Source organism: Myotis myotis, unplaced genomic scaffold, assembly GCF_014108235.1.
Source record: "Myotis myotis isolate mMyoMyo1 unplaced genomic scaffold, mMyoMyo1.p scaffold_m19_p_28, whole genome shotgun sequence".
Taxonomy (NCBI): Eukaryota; Metazoa; Chordata; class Mammalia; order Chiroptera; family Vespertilionidae; genus Myotis; species Myotis myotis.
Genome location: NW_023416333.1, coordinates 3510095 through 3523686, shown reverse-complemented (window position 1 = coordinate 3523686; position 13592 = coordinate 3510095). Strand labels below are relative to the sequence as shown.

The window sequence follows — 13592 nt, the reverse complement described above, 5'->3', positions numbered from 1 at the left end:
GTGCAGGAGGCGGCTGATCGATGTTTCTCTCTCATCGATGTTTCTAACTCTCTATCCCTCTCCCTTCCTCTCTGTAAAAAATCAATAAAATATGTTTAAAAGGAAAAAGAAAAAATCCTCACCTGAGGATATGTTTTCATTGATCTTTAGAGCGAGGAAGGGAGAGGAAGAGACAGAGAGAAGCATCGATGGGAGAAGGAAACATTGATGGGTTGCCTCCCGCACGCGCCCTGACTGGGATTCGAACCTGCAGCCCAGGTACGTGCCCTGACGGGAGGGAATCAAACCTGTGACTGTGCACAGGACGACGCTCCAACCAACTGAGCCGCACCGGCCAGGGCCAGCACCCGCTCTGGTGGGCCGACACCCTCCACCCTCGGGGAGCAGGCAGTGTCAGGAGCCGGTGGCCTCCCGACTGGGGTGCAGGAACCCCGGGATGAGAAATGAAAGTGTTGGGATTTGGGCCCGAGAAGGAAGCCCATTTCAGTGTGCCTTTCCTTTTTCTTTAAAAAAAAAAATAATTTTATTGATTTCAGAGAGGAAGGGAGAGGGAGAGAGGGATGGAAACATCAATGATGAGAGAGAATCATTGATCAGCTGCCTCCTGCACGCCCCCCACCGGGGATCGAGCCCGCAACCCGGGCATGTGCCCTGACCGGGAATCGAGCTGTGACCTCCTGGTTCATAGGTCGACGCTCAGCCACTGAGCCACGCCGGCCGGGCTGTGTGTGCCTTGTCGTGTCCACAGTGCCGGGGAGCAGGAGACTAGCGAGACGTACACATGAACTCATGTGTGTCCGCGGGGCCACATGTGAACTCTGACAGGGATGTGGATCCAGAGGTTTGGAGGCCGGTGGCCTGGAGGCGGGGTGGCAGGCACGTGAGCAAGCAGGTCCCAGCAAAGGGGCCAGCTCAGGCTTAAAACCCCGGGCCATCCCCTCTCTCTGCGTCCCTCCCTCCCAGCTCCCCTCTGCAGGGAAACCCTGCCATTTCCACGTTCAAGACAGACCCAGCATCAGTCCTCTAGTCACCGCCTCACCTCCACCAGCCTGTCTGAGCCTCCACAGCTCTCCCGGGTCCGCGGCCTGTGCCAGCGCCTCCCCTCCTCCCCCCCTCAGAGCCCACCTGGCCTCTGCCACAGCCACCCCGGCTCCCTCTGTGACCCCAAGTCCTCACTGTGACCCCAAGGCCCAGCGGGCTCTGTGTCACTGTCCCCTCTCAGCCCCCTCCCCCCAAGCCCTGCTGGGAACGCCCTTCCCCAGATGCCCGCAGGCTCCCTGACCTCCTCCCAAGCTGTGCCACCTTCACCAGCCTCCCGGCCTCCCTGCCTCCCTAGCGGTGCCCCCCCCCCCTCCTTCCCCACACCCTTCGGTCTGTGTCTCCACCGGCCGTGGACTCAAGGAGGCGGGGCAGCCCAGAGTTGGGCACCGATGTGTCCCGAATGCCCAGGACACAGCCTCCCACACAGAAGACAACCAGGAGGCTTTTACAGGTGCGTTTAGGGCAGGGCTGGGGGGCTGGGGGAGGGGCTGCGACCCAGAGAGGAGGGTGGGGACCAGGAGGGGCTCCGGAGCGGGGGGGGGGGGGGGGGACCCAGGGCAGGGGGACTAAGTCCTCAGCGCTGGAGAGTGATGGGGAGGCTGGAGAGGTGGTGCCCGCCCGTCCTGCGGTCCTCAGAGGGGTGTGTCCCGAGCGCCACGTGCCCGCTGGGGGGACGGGCGGGGCACTGGAGGCGGGAGGAGCTGGGGTGCTCGGTGCTCCCTGAGCTCCCCTCATCCTGGGCCGGTCTGTGCCGCTGCCCAGAGCAGGCCTGGTACCTGGCGCTCAGCAGCCGCCTGTGGGACTGGACTGTTGGTTCGGTGAGGCCCCCCGAAGAGAAGGGGGGCGCTGTCATGGCCTTGGGCTGCAGCCCAAGGGGGCTCAGAGCTCTCCCAGCCGTGCCCTGGGGCCTGTGGACCAAATCCACAGCCTCTCGGCTTCTCGAAGGCCATGGCCCGCCTGAGCCTCACTGGCCCGCTAAGCGCCACCCCTGTGCATGCATGCCCCCCTCCTAGGGCGGAAGGCAGCGGGCGGGGACGGGTTGTGCGGGTCTCGGCATCACCCGGGACAGGCGGCATCTGCTGACCGTCGGTCAGGGCAGGTGTGCGGTGACAGTGGAGTCAGAGTGTCCCCCCTTCAGGGGCTGCAGCTGGAGGGACGGATGGGGACTGGGAGGTGACTGGGTCAGCGCCCGGAGCAGAGGACACTGTGGGTCCCGCAGGAGCAGGGTGGGGCCGTGTGGCCAGGCCCCGATGTTCCTGGACCCCGACTGGCTTCCTGGTCTTGGCCCCACGGCCACCTGGGAAGGGACGGCCTTCTGGTCCGAGGCAGCCCCTGGGCGCTGCCTGCCTCACAGCCCTGGTCCCAGGTCCCCAGGACAGTGGGAGGGAGGCGGGGGGGGGGGGGGGGCTGCAGGTGGGGGGAGTGGCAGTTCCCGGCCTCTTCCCCCTGGGCATGTGGGCTGGGGCGGGAGAGGCTGCAGGGGGCCGGGGACTGACGACACTTCATTTCTTGTTGAACAGCATCTAGGAGCACTTATTGGTAGGAGGAGTTCAAAGCTGACCCAGCCTCTACTGCTGCCTTCGAAAGGAAATGCTCGCTGGCCGTAAATTCACTGGGAAGTGGGGTCTATGCAGACACAGGCGGGCGTGTGTCAGCCAAATGCGAACGAACTTGGGTTGAAATCCTAGGAGTGGAACCTTGAGCCGACACCTTTGGAACAGTGGGTCTCAGCCAGGGGCGAGGCCCCCCGGAGTGTGTGGCAACATCTGGAGACATTCTGGGAACTGGGGGTGGATGTTACTGGTGCCTAGTGGCCAGGGACGCTGCTCAATGCCCCACAGTGCCCAGGATGCCCCCACGGCACCCAGGACGCCCCCACGGCACCCAGGACGCCCCCACGGCACCCAGGACGCCCCCACGGCGCCCAGGACACCCCCACGGCACCCAGGACGCCCCCACGGCGCCCAGGATGCCCCCACGGCGCCCAGGACGCCCCCACGACTCCCAGGGCGTCCCCACGGCGCCCAGGACGCCCCCACGGCACCCAGGATGCCTCCACGGCACCCAGGACGCCCCCACGGTGCCCAGGACGCCTCCACGGCACCCAGGACACCCCCACAGCACCAAGGATGCCCCCACGGTGCCCAGGACGCCCCCACAGCACCAAGGACGCCCCCACGGTGCTCAGGACGCCCCCACAACCCGGATGACCTGGCCCCAAGCATCGACAGAGCAGAGGAGGGACCCAGCTTCCAACAGGCACATGTCTCCCCAAAGCCTCACTCAGGGCCCACCTGAGTCACAGTCATAATTAACTAGGTGGCAACCGCCCTGTCTGAGCACCAGTGCACGGCACCAGGTGCGGGCTCAGAGCTCCCATCCTCACTCCAGCCCCACACAGGCGGCGGTGCGGGCTCGGTGCGGGCTCGCCGGGGCCAGGATGACCAGGACGATTCCACACCCGTGACACAGACGGGGCCAGCGCGGCCTGCGACTCTGAGGCCAGGCCTGTCCCGCTGTGCAAGGCGCGGGTGGTTCTGCCCGAGCCCAACAGCCTGGCGCGAAGACAGGGAGCCGGTGCTGAGGCCCTGGTGCCTGGCTCAGGCTAATGGGGCACAGGCAGCAGCTCCCAAGTGCCCAGGGGCCGCCCTGAAGAGCCGGTGGGGTTGCTCTGAAGGCCCTCGCCCACGCAGGGAGCGGGGACTGGCCACCCCCTGTGCCCCCTCCTGTGCCCCCCCCCCGTACCCCCCCTGTCTCCGCCCCCCCCTGCCCGCGGCCGGGCTCACCTGGATGCCGTTCTCCTGCAGGTTCAGGTACCGTGTGTTGACAGGGATGCTGGCCGGGACCTCGGCCAGGTCTCTCCGCGTGCAGATCACCCGGCTGGCCTGGTTGCTGCAGGAGCAGGCCGCGGGGCACGAGGTGGCAGGCGGGGAGCCCCCTCCGGCCGCCGAGGTCAAGGCCACGCCACCCCCGCCGGCCCCCAGGGGTGGGGAGAAGAGCCAGAGGAAGAGCAGGGCCCCGTGGGGCCAGGACATCCTACCGGGCGGCAGTGGGGGGCACGTGGAGCCGCAGGCGCGCGCCATCCTCACTGTTCATGCTCCGCGCGGGCGCCCGGGGGGCTGTGGGGGGAGAGAGAGGAGAGGCTCAGTGAGGGACCCATCTGCCCCGGGACACCCAGCTCACGGCCGCTGCTGCCCCCGTCCTCACCTCCCTGCCCTCATCTCATCCATCCTCTCCCTGTTGGGAAGATCGTGCCCATTTCACAGAGTGAAAACTGAGGCCCGGGAGAGGAAGTGCTTGCCCAAGGCCACTCGGCCAGTCAGTGGAGAAGTCAGCCAGATTCAAAACTTAGTTCTTGCCCGGCTGGCGTGGCCCAGTGGCTGAGCATCGACCTATGAACCAGGAGGTCACAGTTCAATTCCCAGTCAGGGCACATGCCTGGGTTGCAGGCTCGATCCCCAGTAGGGGGCGTGCAGGAGGCAGCCGGTCAATGATTCTCTCTCCTCATTGATGTTTCTCTCTCTCTCCCTCTCCATTCCTCGCTGAAATCCATAAAAAGATTTTTTTAAAAAACCTTAGTTCTTTGCATGATTTCAAAACGGTTGATAAATAGGTAGAGACGGAGAGAGAGACAGAGGAGACAAAGGTGGCAGAGAAAGGGTGAAGAGCCCAGCAGGAGGGCTCCCATCACCCACCCACCCCGGCCCCCTGGCTGCCTGCACGACCCCCTGCGAGCAGGTTCCAGTGTCCTGTCCTGTCCCCTCCCCTGGCCTCCCCCCTCACCACCCTCGCGTGGCCGGGCACCCAGCTCCACGCTGCTCCCAGCCCCTCAGCTGGTCCAGGCCCTGTGGGGCTCCCAGCAGCTGCAGGGACTTGAGTTAGACTCACAGGGGAACCTGAAGGACTGAGAGGCACCAGACAAGGAGCAGCGATGGGTGAGGCGGGGGCTGGGGTGGGGAGTGGGCGGGTGGGGGTGGCAGGGAGGAGGCTGGAGGTGATGCTGGGGAAGGGGCCCAGGCTGCCCGGAGCGGCCGGTGCTGGGCCCGGGACCCTGTGCCTGAGTTCTGGGGGGGGCACCCCCATTTCCATAGACAAGAGAAGGAAAGGAAGACAAGCTGACAGTAACAACAGCAGGGACAACAGTGATAAAACTGCCGGGGATTCTGAGTGAGCCCTTTCCTCGCAGACACCGTACGGCCTTCCCGCCGGAGCCTCCTGGGGCCGTCGGGGAGGGCGGGGGGCTGTGGCCCGGGTCCCCCCTCGGCTCCCAGCCCCTAGCGCGCTGGGGGACACACAGATGCTCCCCCGCCCGCAAGCCCTGCTCCCCCAGGCGACCTGAGGTCCCCCCGCCGGCCACCGCACACTCACACCCCCAGCAGCGCCGGGCACGCCCTCGCACGCGGCCTCAGGCCCAGGACACAGGCCCCCACGCACATGCGCGCACACCCGCTCTCTCCGTCCGCAGTTCCCTACACCGTTTCAACTCGGATGAGGAGGCCTGGGCGTTTGTCTGTGCCAGGGTGTGTGTGAGAGCGAGAGGGAGACGGGGGCAGAGACAGACAGAGGGACAGTGGGACGGACAGAGGGACGGACAGAGGGACAGACAGAGGGACAGAGAGATGGACAGAGGGACAGAGAGATGGACAGAGGGACAGAGAGATGGACAGAGGGACAGGGACGAAGAGACAGAGGGACAAAGAGGGACAGAGAGACAGACAGAGGGACAGAAAGACGGAGAGACAGAGAGATGGACAGAGGGACAGACAGAGGGACAAAGACAGAGGGACAGAGACAGACAGAGGGACAGAGAGATGGCCAGAGGGACAAAGACAGAGGGGCGGAGAGATGGACAGAGAGACAGGGATGGAGAGACAGAGGGACCGAGACAGAGAGAGACAAACAGAGGGGCAGAGAGAGGTTTGATTGTGTCTGTGCCCGAACTCATTTTTCTGCGGGAGGTGCCGGGGTCCTCGCCCCCCCAGGGGGAAGGGGAGGCCGGTGCCTGTCCTTGTCCGAGCCCAGGGCTCCGGTTCCACCCCCTAAGACCGGCGCCGACCCAGCCCACACCCTCTGAGCCGGGCCGGAGGCTGGGGGACCAGCGGCCAGGATGCCTGGGGTGAGGGAGCCGCAGCAGCCGGGTCCAGGCCTGCCTCCCCGGGCGCCTCCTCGCCCGCCCGCGGCCCCCATCTCGCCGCCGCCAGCCGCATCCCCCATCGCCGCCTCTGCCTCTGCAGCCCCCCTCCCCCAGCCCCGGCCCCCTCGTCCTGGTCCCCCTCCCACAGCACAGAGCAGGCGGACACTCACCCTGGTGGCTCGGCTTCCGCGGGGCCGCTCCCTGCACCCCAGGCCCCCCCTCCACATGCCGCCAGCCGCCGGGCTCTGCCAGCCCGTTCTCTGGGGTTTCGTCCAGGTCGTGCTGGGGGGGGACGCAGGGGCTTCCTGGTCTCCCCGCGCCCCCCCCCCTCCTTGCCTGTCGCCCTTCCCACCCCAGGGGGCGGCTGTCTAGGCCGTGGCCTCCTCCCCCCCCCCTGCGGGCCTCCCCTGGTCCCTGCCCCCACCCTCACCTCCACCTCCACTCCCCCACCGACGGCCTCCCTCCTCTGGCAGGGACCCCACCCCGCTCCTCCCCCAGCCCCTCTGCCTCCGGCCGGCCCCTCCTCAGGCCACCACCCCTGCCGGGCTGCCCCTCACTGTCCTGCTGCCCCCGGGACCTCGGGCCCCCCCCTCTCCTTCCTCCATCTGAGCGGTCCCCGTCACCCTCTCATTGTCCAGAAGCCCGTCTCAGTCAGACTCTGTCCGTCCGTCCGTCCGGGTCTCGGGGCGGGCTCTGCCTGGCTCTTTCTCTGAGATTACGATTTCCAGTCACACGGCAGTGCAGAGCCCGGCTGAGCTCCCGCCTCCCCCTCCCGCCGCCTTTCTCCGCCTGGGCGGGGAGGGCGCCTCTGCTCCCTCCTCCTCGCCCCCTCCCTGTGCCCCAGGCCCCCCTCCCCCGCTAATCAAAGGCCCCGTTATCTAATTAACCCATTGGGTCTGGACGGCGGGAAGGTCGGACGCGGGGGGAGGGTGCTGATGGCTGGGCTGCCGGGAGGGGGTCTGGGCCGTGCCAAGCCTGCCTCATGGCACACACAGCCTCCTGGCTGCATAAGCAGGCCGACCCCACCCTCCCAGCCCAGCCCAGGGCAGGCAGCCTTCCACAGGCTCCTGCAGGCTCCTTCCGGGACCCCAGGGGCTCCCCGAGCCCCCGCCATCCGCCCCATGTACCGGGAACTGGGCCACATCGTAGACGCCCGACCTGCAGCCGAGGCCAGCCCGCTCGAGCCCCAGAGAAGCCCGTGCAGCTCTCCGGACCTCAGCCACCACCCGATGCCGCCTCCTGATTCATTTCTGCAAAATGGGCAGGGAGCTGCATTTGTCCATTTGACTCACCCAGCCCTCCATCTTCCCTCCATCCTCCATCCATCTGCCCATCCATCCATCCTCCCTCCATCCTCCATCCGTCTATTTGTCCATCCATCCATCCTCCATCCTCCATCCTTCCATCCATCATCCATCCATCCATCCATCCATCCTTCCGCCCCTTCATCCTTCCATCCATCATCCATCCACCCATCCATCATCCATCCATCCATCTATCCTTCCGCCCCTTCATCCTTCCATCCATCATCCATCCACCCATCCATCATCCATCCATCCATCCATCCATCCATCCATCCACTCATCCATCCATCCATCCACTCACCCTTCCATCCATCCATCCATCCATCCATCCATCCATCCATCCATCCACCCATCCATCCATCCATCCATCCACCATCCATCCATCATTCATCCATCCATCCATCCACTCACCCTTCCATCCATCCATCCATCCATCCATCCACTCATCCATCCATCCATCCACTCACCCTTCCATCCATCCATCCATCCATCCATCCATCCATCCACCCATCCATCCATCCATCCATCCACCCATCCATCCATCCATCCACCCATCCATCCATCCATCCACTCATCCATCCATCCACTCACCCTTCCATCCATCCATCCATCCATCCATCCATCCACTCACCCTTCCATCCATCCATCCATCCATCCATCCATCCATCCATCCATCCATCCATCCACCCATCCATCCATCCATCCATCCATCCATCCATCCATCCATCCACTCACCCTTCCATCCATCCATCCATCCATCCATCCACCCATCCATCCATCCATCCATCCACCCATCCATCCATCCATCCACCCATCCATCCATCCATCCACTCATCCATCCATCCATCCACTCACCCTTCCATCCATCCATCCATCCATCCATCCATCCATCCACTCACCCTTCCATCCATCCATCCATCCATCCATCCATCCATCCATCCATCCATCCATCCACCCATCCATCCATCCATCCATCCATCCATCCATCCATCCACTCACCCTTCCATCCATCCATCCATCCGTCCGTCCGTCCGTCCATCCATCCATCCATCCACCCATCCATCCAATATTTTCCGAGTCCCTGGTATGTGCAGACACTGGTATAGGTGCTGACAAATGCCACCTCCACACTCAAGACCCAGGACAGACACAGACCATAACAGACAAGTAGCAAGAGGAGCAACACCGGCCAGCGCCAAGGCCTGGGTTTGAACGCTGGGGCTGCGTCACGCACTGTGTGGCCTCGCCAGTGACTTCACTTTTCTGAGCTGCAGGAAAATGCTGTGAAACGAGGAGAAGAGTATCGATCTCACAGGGCCGTTAAGGGCCTGACTAGCTACCTGCTAAGGAAGTGCCTCCACCTTTGGGAGACATGCGGACCCACCATGGCCCTGGCCCGCCGTCATCCCCCCAGGGATCAGAGGAGCCTCCTCGCTGGTCTCCCCACCTCTACCCTCGCCTCCCTCCCAGTCTGTTCCCACACCAGCTGCAACCAGAGGGTCCCTCCTGTCTCAGCAGCCTCTCCCAGGCCCCTCTCCCAGCCAGGCTGCTTCAGCTCCCACCCGCCTCTTCCTGTTTCCAGAGCAAGCTGTGCACGCACCTGCCCCAGGGCCTTTGCACATGCTCTTCCCTCTGCCTGGGCCTCATGTCCCCAGCTGTCCTTGACTCCTCTCAGGTCTCCGCTGAGATGACCCCTTTCCCTTGAGGCCATCCTGACCACCTCCCACCACACAGTCCCCCCGATCTGCCCCTCTCTGCTTTATTTCTCTATAACCTTTTCTCACCATCACCCTCTTGTAAGCCCACACACGGGAGTGTGCAATCCCCCAGGGCAGGGGCTGTGTCTCTTCCGTGCGTGGTGGGTTCAAAACGCCTGCACCGGAGCCTGCTCAGTAAACATCAGGAATGTGGTGTCATCGCCGCGAGCCCATCTTTCTCCCGCTACCCCGCATCCCTCACGCAGTCGCACGGAGGCACGCCCGCCCCACAGCCCCCGCTCTGCACACCAAGCCCGGGACGCACTCAGAGCTGCACACCACAGGCTCATGCCTCACGTCCCCGATCTGAGGTCCTTCCCATCCCCGGAGGCCTGCCTGGTGGAGGCAGCCCGGCCAAATGCCACAGACACCGCTGCCTCCAGCTCAACCCCGTGGCCAGGCCATGGTGCCACCCGCTGGCTCAGTCTCGGACACTATACCCAAGGTCCAAACTGCAGGTGCCCAGTGCACCCCGTCCATGCCACGCCCTGAGGGAGCTGCACCTCAGACCCCGCTGGAGGGAGCTACACCCTCCAACACCCACAACAGGAGGGCTGGCTCACCCTCCTCTTCCCAGCATGTCCCCAAAGCCAGGCATTCGTCCGCATGGTCATGGGACATGTGTGACACCTCCAGTGACACCGCCACCAATACAGTGACATCTGCCGCTCACCTGCACTGACCAGGCCCCGCTCTGTGGTCCTCCATCTGCCCTCTGAGAGGAGATGGCTATTGCCCCATTTCACAGATAGGGAAGCTGAGGCACAGAGGCAAGGCCAACACACAGAGGGGCCCCAGAGATCCCCAAGCTTATCATGATTGCCACTGAGGCCCCCTGGGGGGCGTGTAGAACAATGCTGCCCCTGTCCTCCCACAGCCCCCTCCCCCCAGGATGTGATAATGTCACCCCTGGGCCCACCCCTGCTGGCCGAAGCTCCGTGACCTCCCTTCTGTGACCCTCGCACTGGCCACATCGACCAAACACCTGTCCTGTGCCTAGTAACATGCCAAGCGCGGCCCATGCCTCGGGCCGCTGGCTTCTCCCCAGGGCCCTAGGAGAAGGGGCCTGTGCTTGCGCCCATTTTACAGATGGAAAAGCAGATCCAGAGGGCGGAAGGCACGGGCCGAGGGTCACCCAGCCTGCACGAGACAGCTGGGATGCACCCCAAGGCCAGAACTGGGCCAGGTCCCCCAGTACCTCCCTAACCAACGCCCCGCCCCCCGGAGAGGCCTCAATGCCAGCACCTGTTCTCCACCCCACCTGTGCCAGGCAGATGCGGTAGGCCCCGAGAGAGGAGGTGCGGGAGGCAGGAAGGAGCTGATTGAGGCTGGGAGGTGGGGGGCGGCGGAGAGTCAGGGGGCAGGGGAAGAGAGAGATGCAGGGTGTGAGCTGAAACCCAGGGGAGGCAGAGGTGTGGGGTGCGGGGTGAGGCCTGCGGTCCTCCCAGCCCGAGCTCTGAGAGCTCAGCAGGCTCCGTGCCTGACAGCATCCAGGCAGATGGCAGCTGGGAAACTCGGGGATGCAGGGGAGGCGGGGCGAGGCGAAGAGGGAGGCAGGGAACAGTCTCATCGGGCAAACTCATTTCTTCTGGGGGAAGTTCAGAAGGTGAGAGAAAAGCTAGGGAACGGACTGACTTCACAGCAAGTAGGATGGAGGTGAGATCTAAAGAAGAACTTCCCGACCGTGAGGGGTGAGGGACGGGGGCAGAAGCGGAGCCTGGAGCCGCCAGGGTGGTGAGACATCAAAGACAGGAAGCGCAGAGCACTTCTCTCTCCGGCTGCCTGTCCTGTGGGCAGGGCCGGGGCTGCCAGGTGGGAGGGGGAGGGGATGGGCAGCGCAGGCTGGGGGATGGACGGAACCGCTTCACGTGTGTGTCCCTCAGCGCCAGCCCGTGTCCTAAATACTTTTAAAATAAAAGCCAACCGCCCTGGCCGGGGTGGCTCAGTTGGTTGGGCGTCGTCCTGTGCACCAAAGGGTGGCCAGTTCAATTCCAGGTCAGGGACCAGGTTGTGGGCTCCATCCCCGCCCCATGGGGAGAGGCGGGAGGCAGCCAATCGATAGTCCACTCTCACATCGATGTTTCTCTCTCCCTCTCCCTTCCTCTCTGTCTAAAAAAAAAGAGCCTCCATAAAAATTATTTTTTAAAAAACCCACCAAAACCTAGGTGTGCTTCATTCCAAATCTCACAGTGGGGGTTGGAGGGAGACAGGAGGATGTTAACCAAAGAACGTATATGCATAACCTCCGGACACAGACAGTAGCCTGGGGAAGGCCTGGGGTGGGGGTAGGGGCATTGGGTGGAGGGGGGCAAAAGGGAGAAAATGGGAGACATCTGTAATACTATCAACAATAAAGAAATAGCCCCGGCTGGTGTGGCGCAGTGGGTAGAGCGTCAGCCTGCGGACTGAAGGGTCCCGGGTTCGATTCCGGCCAAGGGCACATGCCCAGGTTGTGGGCTCGATCCCCAGTGTGGGGCGTGCAGGAGGCAGCCGGTCAGTGATTCTCATCATTGATGTTTCTCTCTCTCTCGCCCTCTCCCTTCCTCTCTGAAATCAATAATAATAAAAAAAACCACAATAAATAAAATAAACGGAAAGCCAAACCCCTGAGAATGGACAGGGCGTTAACATTTGAGCTCGGAGATCCTGGGAAAGGGCGGCCCAGGCCCCTCCTAGCCGCTGCTGGGGACGCAGGGACGCAGGGCTCTCAGCTCAGGCGGCAGCATTGCCGGCTTCCCAGCGGCAGGGGTGGGGCGGGGAGGGGTGGCTTGCCCCCAGGAGGCGCTGACTGGTCATTCATTTGGTCTTTTTATGTTCAGTTAACAAATATGAGTACTGAGTGGCTCCTGGCCCTGCTCCGGCCACAGGCCTCCTGAGGACACACACACACACACACACACACACACACACACACACACGGGCACCCCAGGCCTTTGCTCCCGCTGTCCCCTCTGCCCTGAGCGCTCTTTCTTGCCTTTGCCAGGCTCTCCTGTCCCGGGCCCAGTCCCTGTCACATCACCACCTTGGAGAGGGTTCCTTTGCCCGCCCGCCGGCCTCTCACACTTCCTCCTCTTTGCAGCCTGGTTCTGTGTGTGTTGTCTGTCTCCCCACTAGAAGGTGAGCACCCCAGGCGCAGAGCCTGGCGTGGCCTGTTCGGGGCTGGGGCTGGGTCCTCAGTGCCGAGGGACCCCTCCCCCCTCCTCCACACACACACACACACACACACACACACACACACACACATACACACACACTCCAGCCAATACTCGCCGCGTGAAAAGGGCGCCGCCAGCGCCGATGCCCCGGGGCCAGCAAGACCTGGGGATATTTTGTTTTGTGTTTTGTCCGGAGGGAGTTAGTGGTCCACGCGGGCAATGTTCAAAGGGTAAGCGGAGGGTGGGCACAGGGGGGACCTGGGCCATGGGATGGGCACTGCCCTGGCCTGGGGGAGGTGATGTGGACGCGCGGGAGGGAGGGGACCCCTTTGCGCCCAGGCCTGCGGGCTGGAGAGGCTGGGTGTGGGGCTGACGGGGCGGGCAGGGCAGCTCTGGGTTGCAAAGACCCCTCTGCGTGGGCTGGAGGCTGCGGAGGAGCTGGGCCAGGGGTCGGGGGGAGGATGAGGATGAGGATGGAGAGGGGGGAATGGGTGAAAAGACACAGCGAAAGCAGGAGTTGCAAAGGCCGAGCTAGGAGACGTGGGGGGGGGGGGGAGGATGGGGAGGGGCGGCCGAGGGGACCGGAACCGGGCCGCCAGGTCGCCGCCGTCCCTGGGCTCCCGGTTCCTCCTTGGTGAAGCAGGATCCGGGGATAACCGGGGCTCGGAACTGTCCCTCCGTTTCCTCACCCGCAACGGGAATTAGTCACAGACGCCCCGTGGCCCGGGGCTGGGACGGGCTGGGAGGCCCTGAGCGCCGCGGGGCCGTCCGTGCGCCGCCGTCTCGGGGTCTGGAGGCGGCGCTGTCCGCCGCGCTCGGCCTCGATGGCTGGCCGTGCGCCCTGCACCTCCGCGTCCAGCCACGGCCGCCAGCGCGCGCGCCTGCATCGGGCCCCGCCCGCCCGCCCGCGGAGAGCGCGGCGGAGGGACTGAGCTGTTAATTTCACTGAAATGAATCTGGATGGCAATGGCCACACGTGACGGTGGCGGTGCGGTTCCCACCACCGCTCCCGGCGGCCCAGCCGAAGCCAGTCCTGCTCGGAGCAGCCTGCGCCTGCGTCTGCGTCCGCACCGCTCGCCCGCCCGGCTGCCCCGCAGGCACCTCACGGGGCTCCGAGCAGCCAGGAGATCAAAGCCAGAGACGCCAGCTTCACTGAGGGGGACCTGCCTGTGTCGGGGGAGGTGCCGAGGGAGCCGCTGCC

At 64.2% G+C, this 13592-nt stretch overlaps 1 protein-coding gene across 2 annotated transcripts in view; it reads right to left on the bottom strand.

The window, feature by feature from the left end:
- The window catches only part of LRRC4B (leucine rich repeat containing 4B), a 39509-nt gene that overhangs the window by 14146 nt on the left and 11771 nt on the right, over positions 1-13592 (bottom strand). The window contains exons 1-2 of one of the 2 annotated variants that reach the window (XM_036296220.1): positions 6346-6560; positions 3828-4160 (exon numbers count right to left, since the gene is read on the bottom strand). In XM_036296220.1, the coding sequence (XP_036152113.1) occupies positions 3828-4124 (297 nt within the window). In that variant the 5' untranslated portion in view covers positions 4125-4160; positions 6346-6560. Of the gene's footprint in view, positions 1-3827; positions 4161-6345; positions 6561-13592 lie in introns of those variants that run through there. The other variant, XM_036296221.1, reaches the window with a different exon arrangement.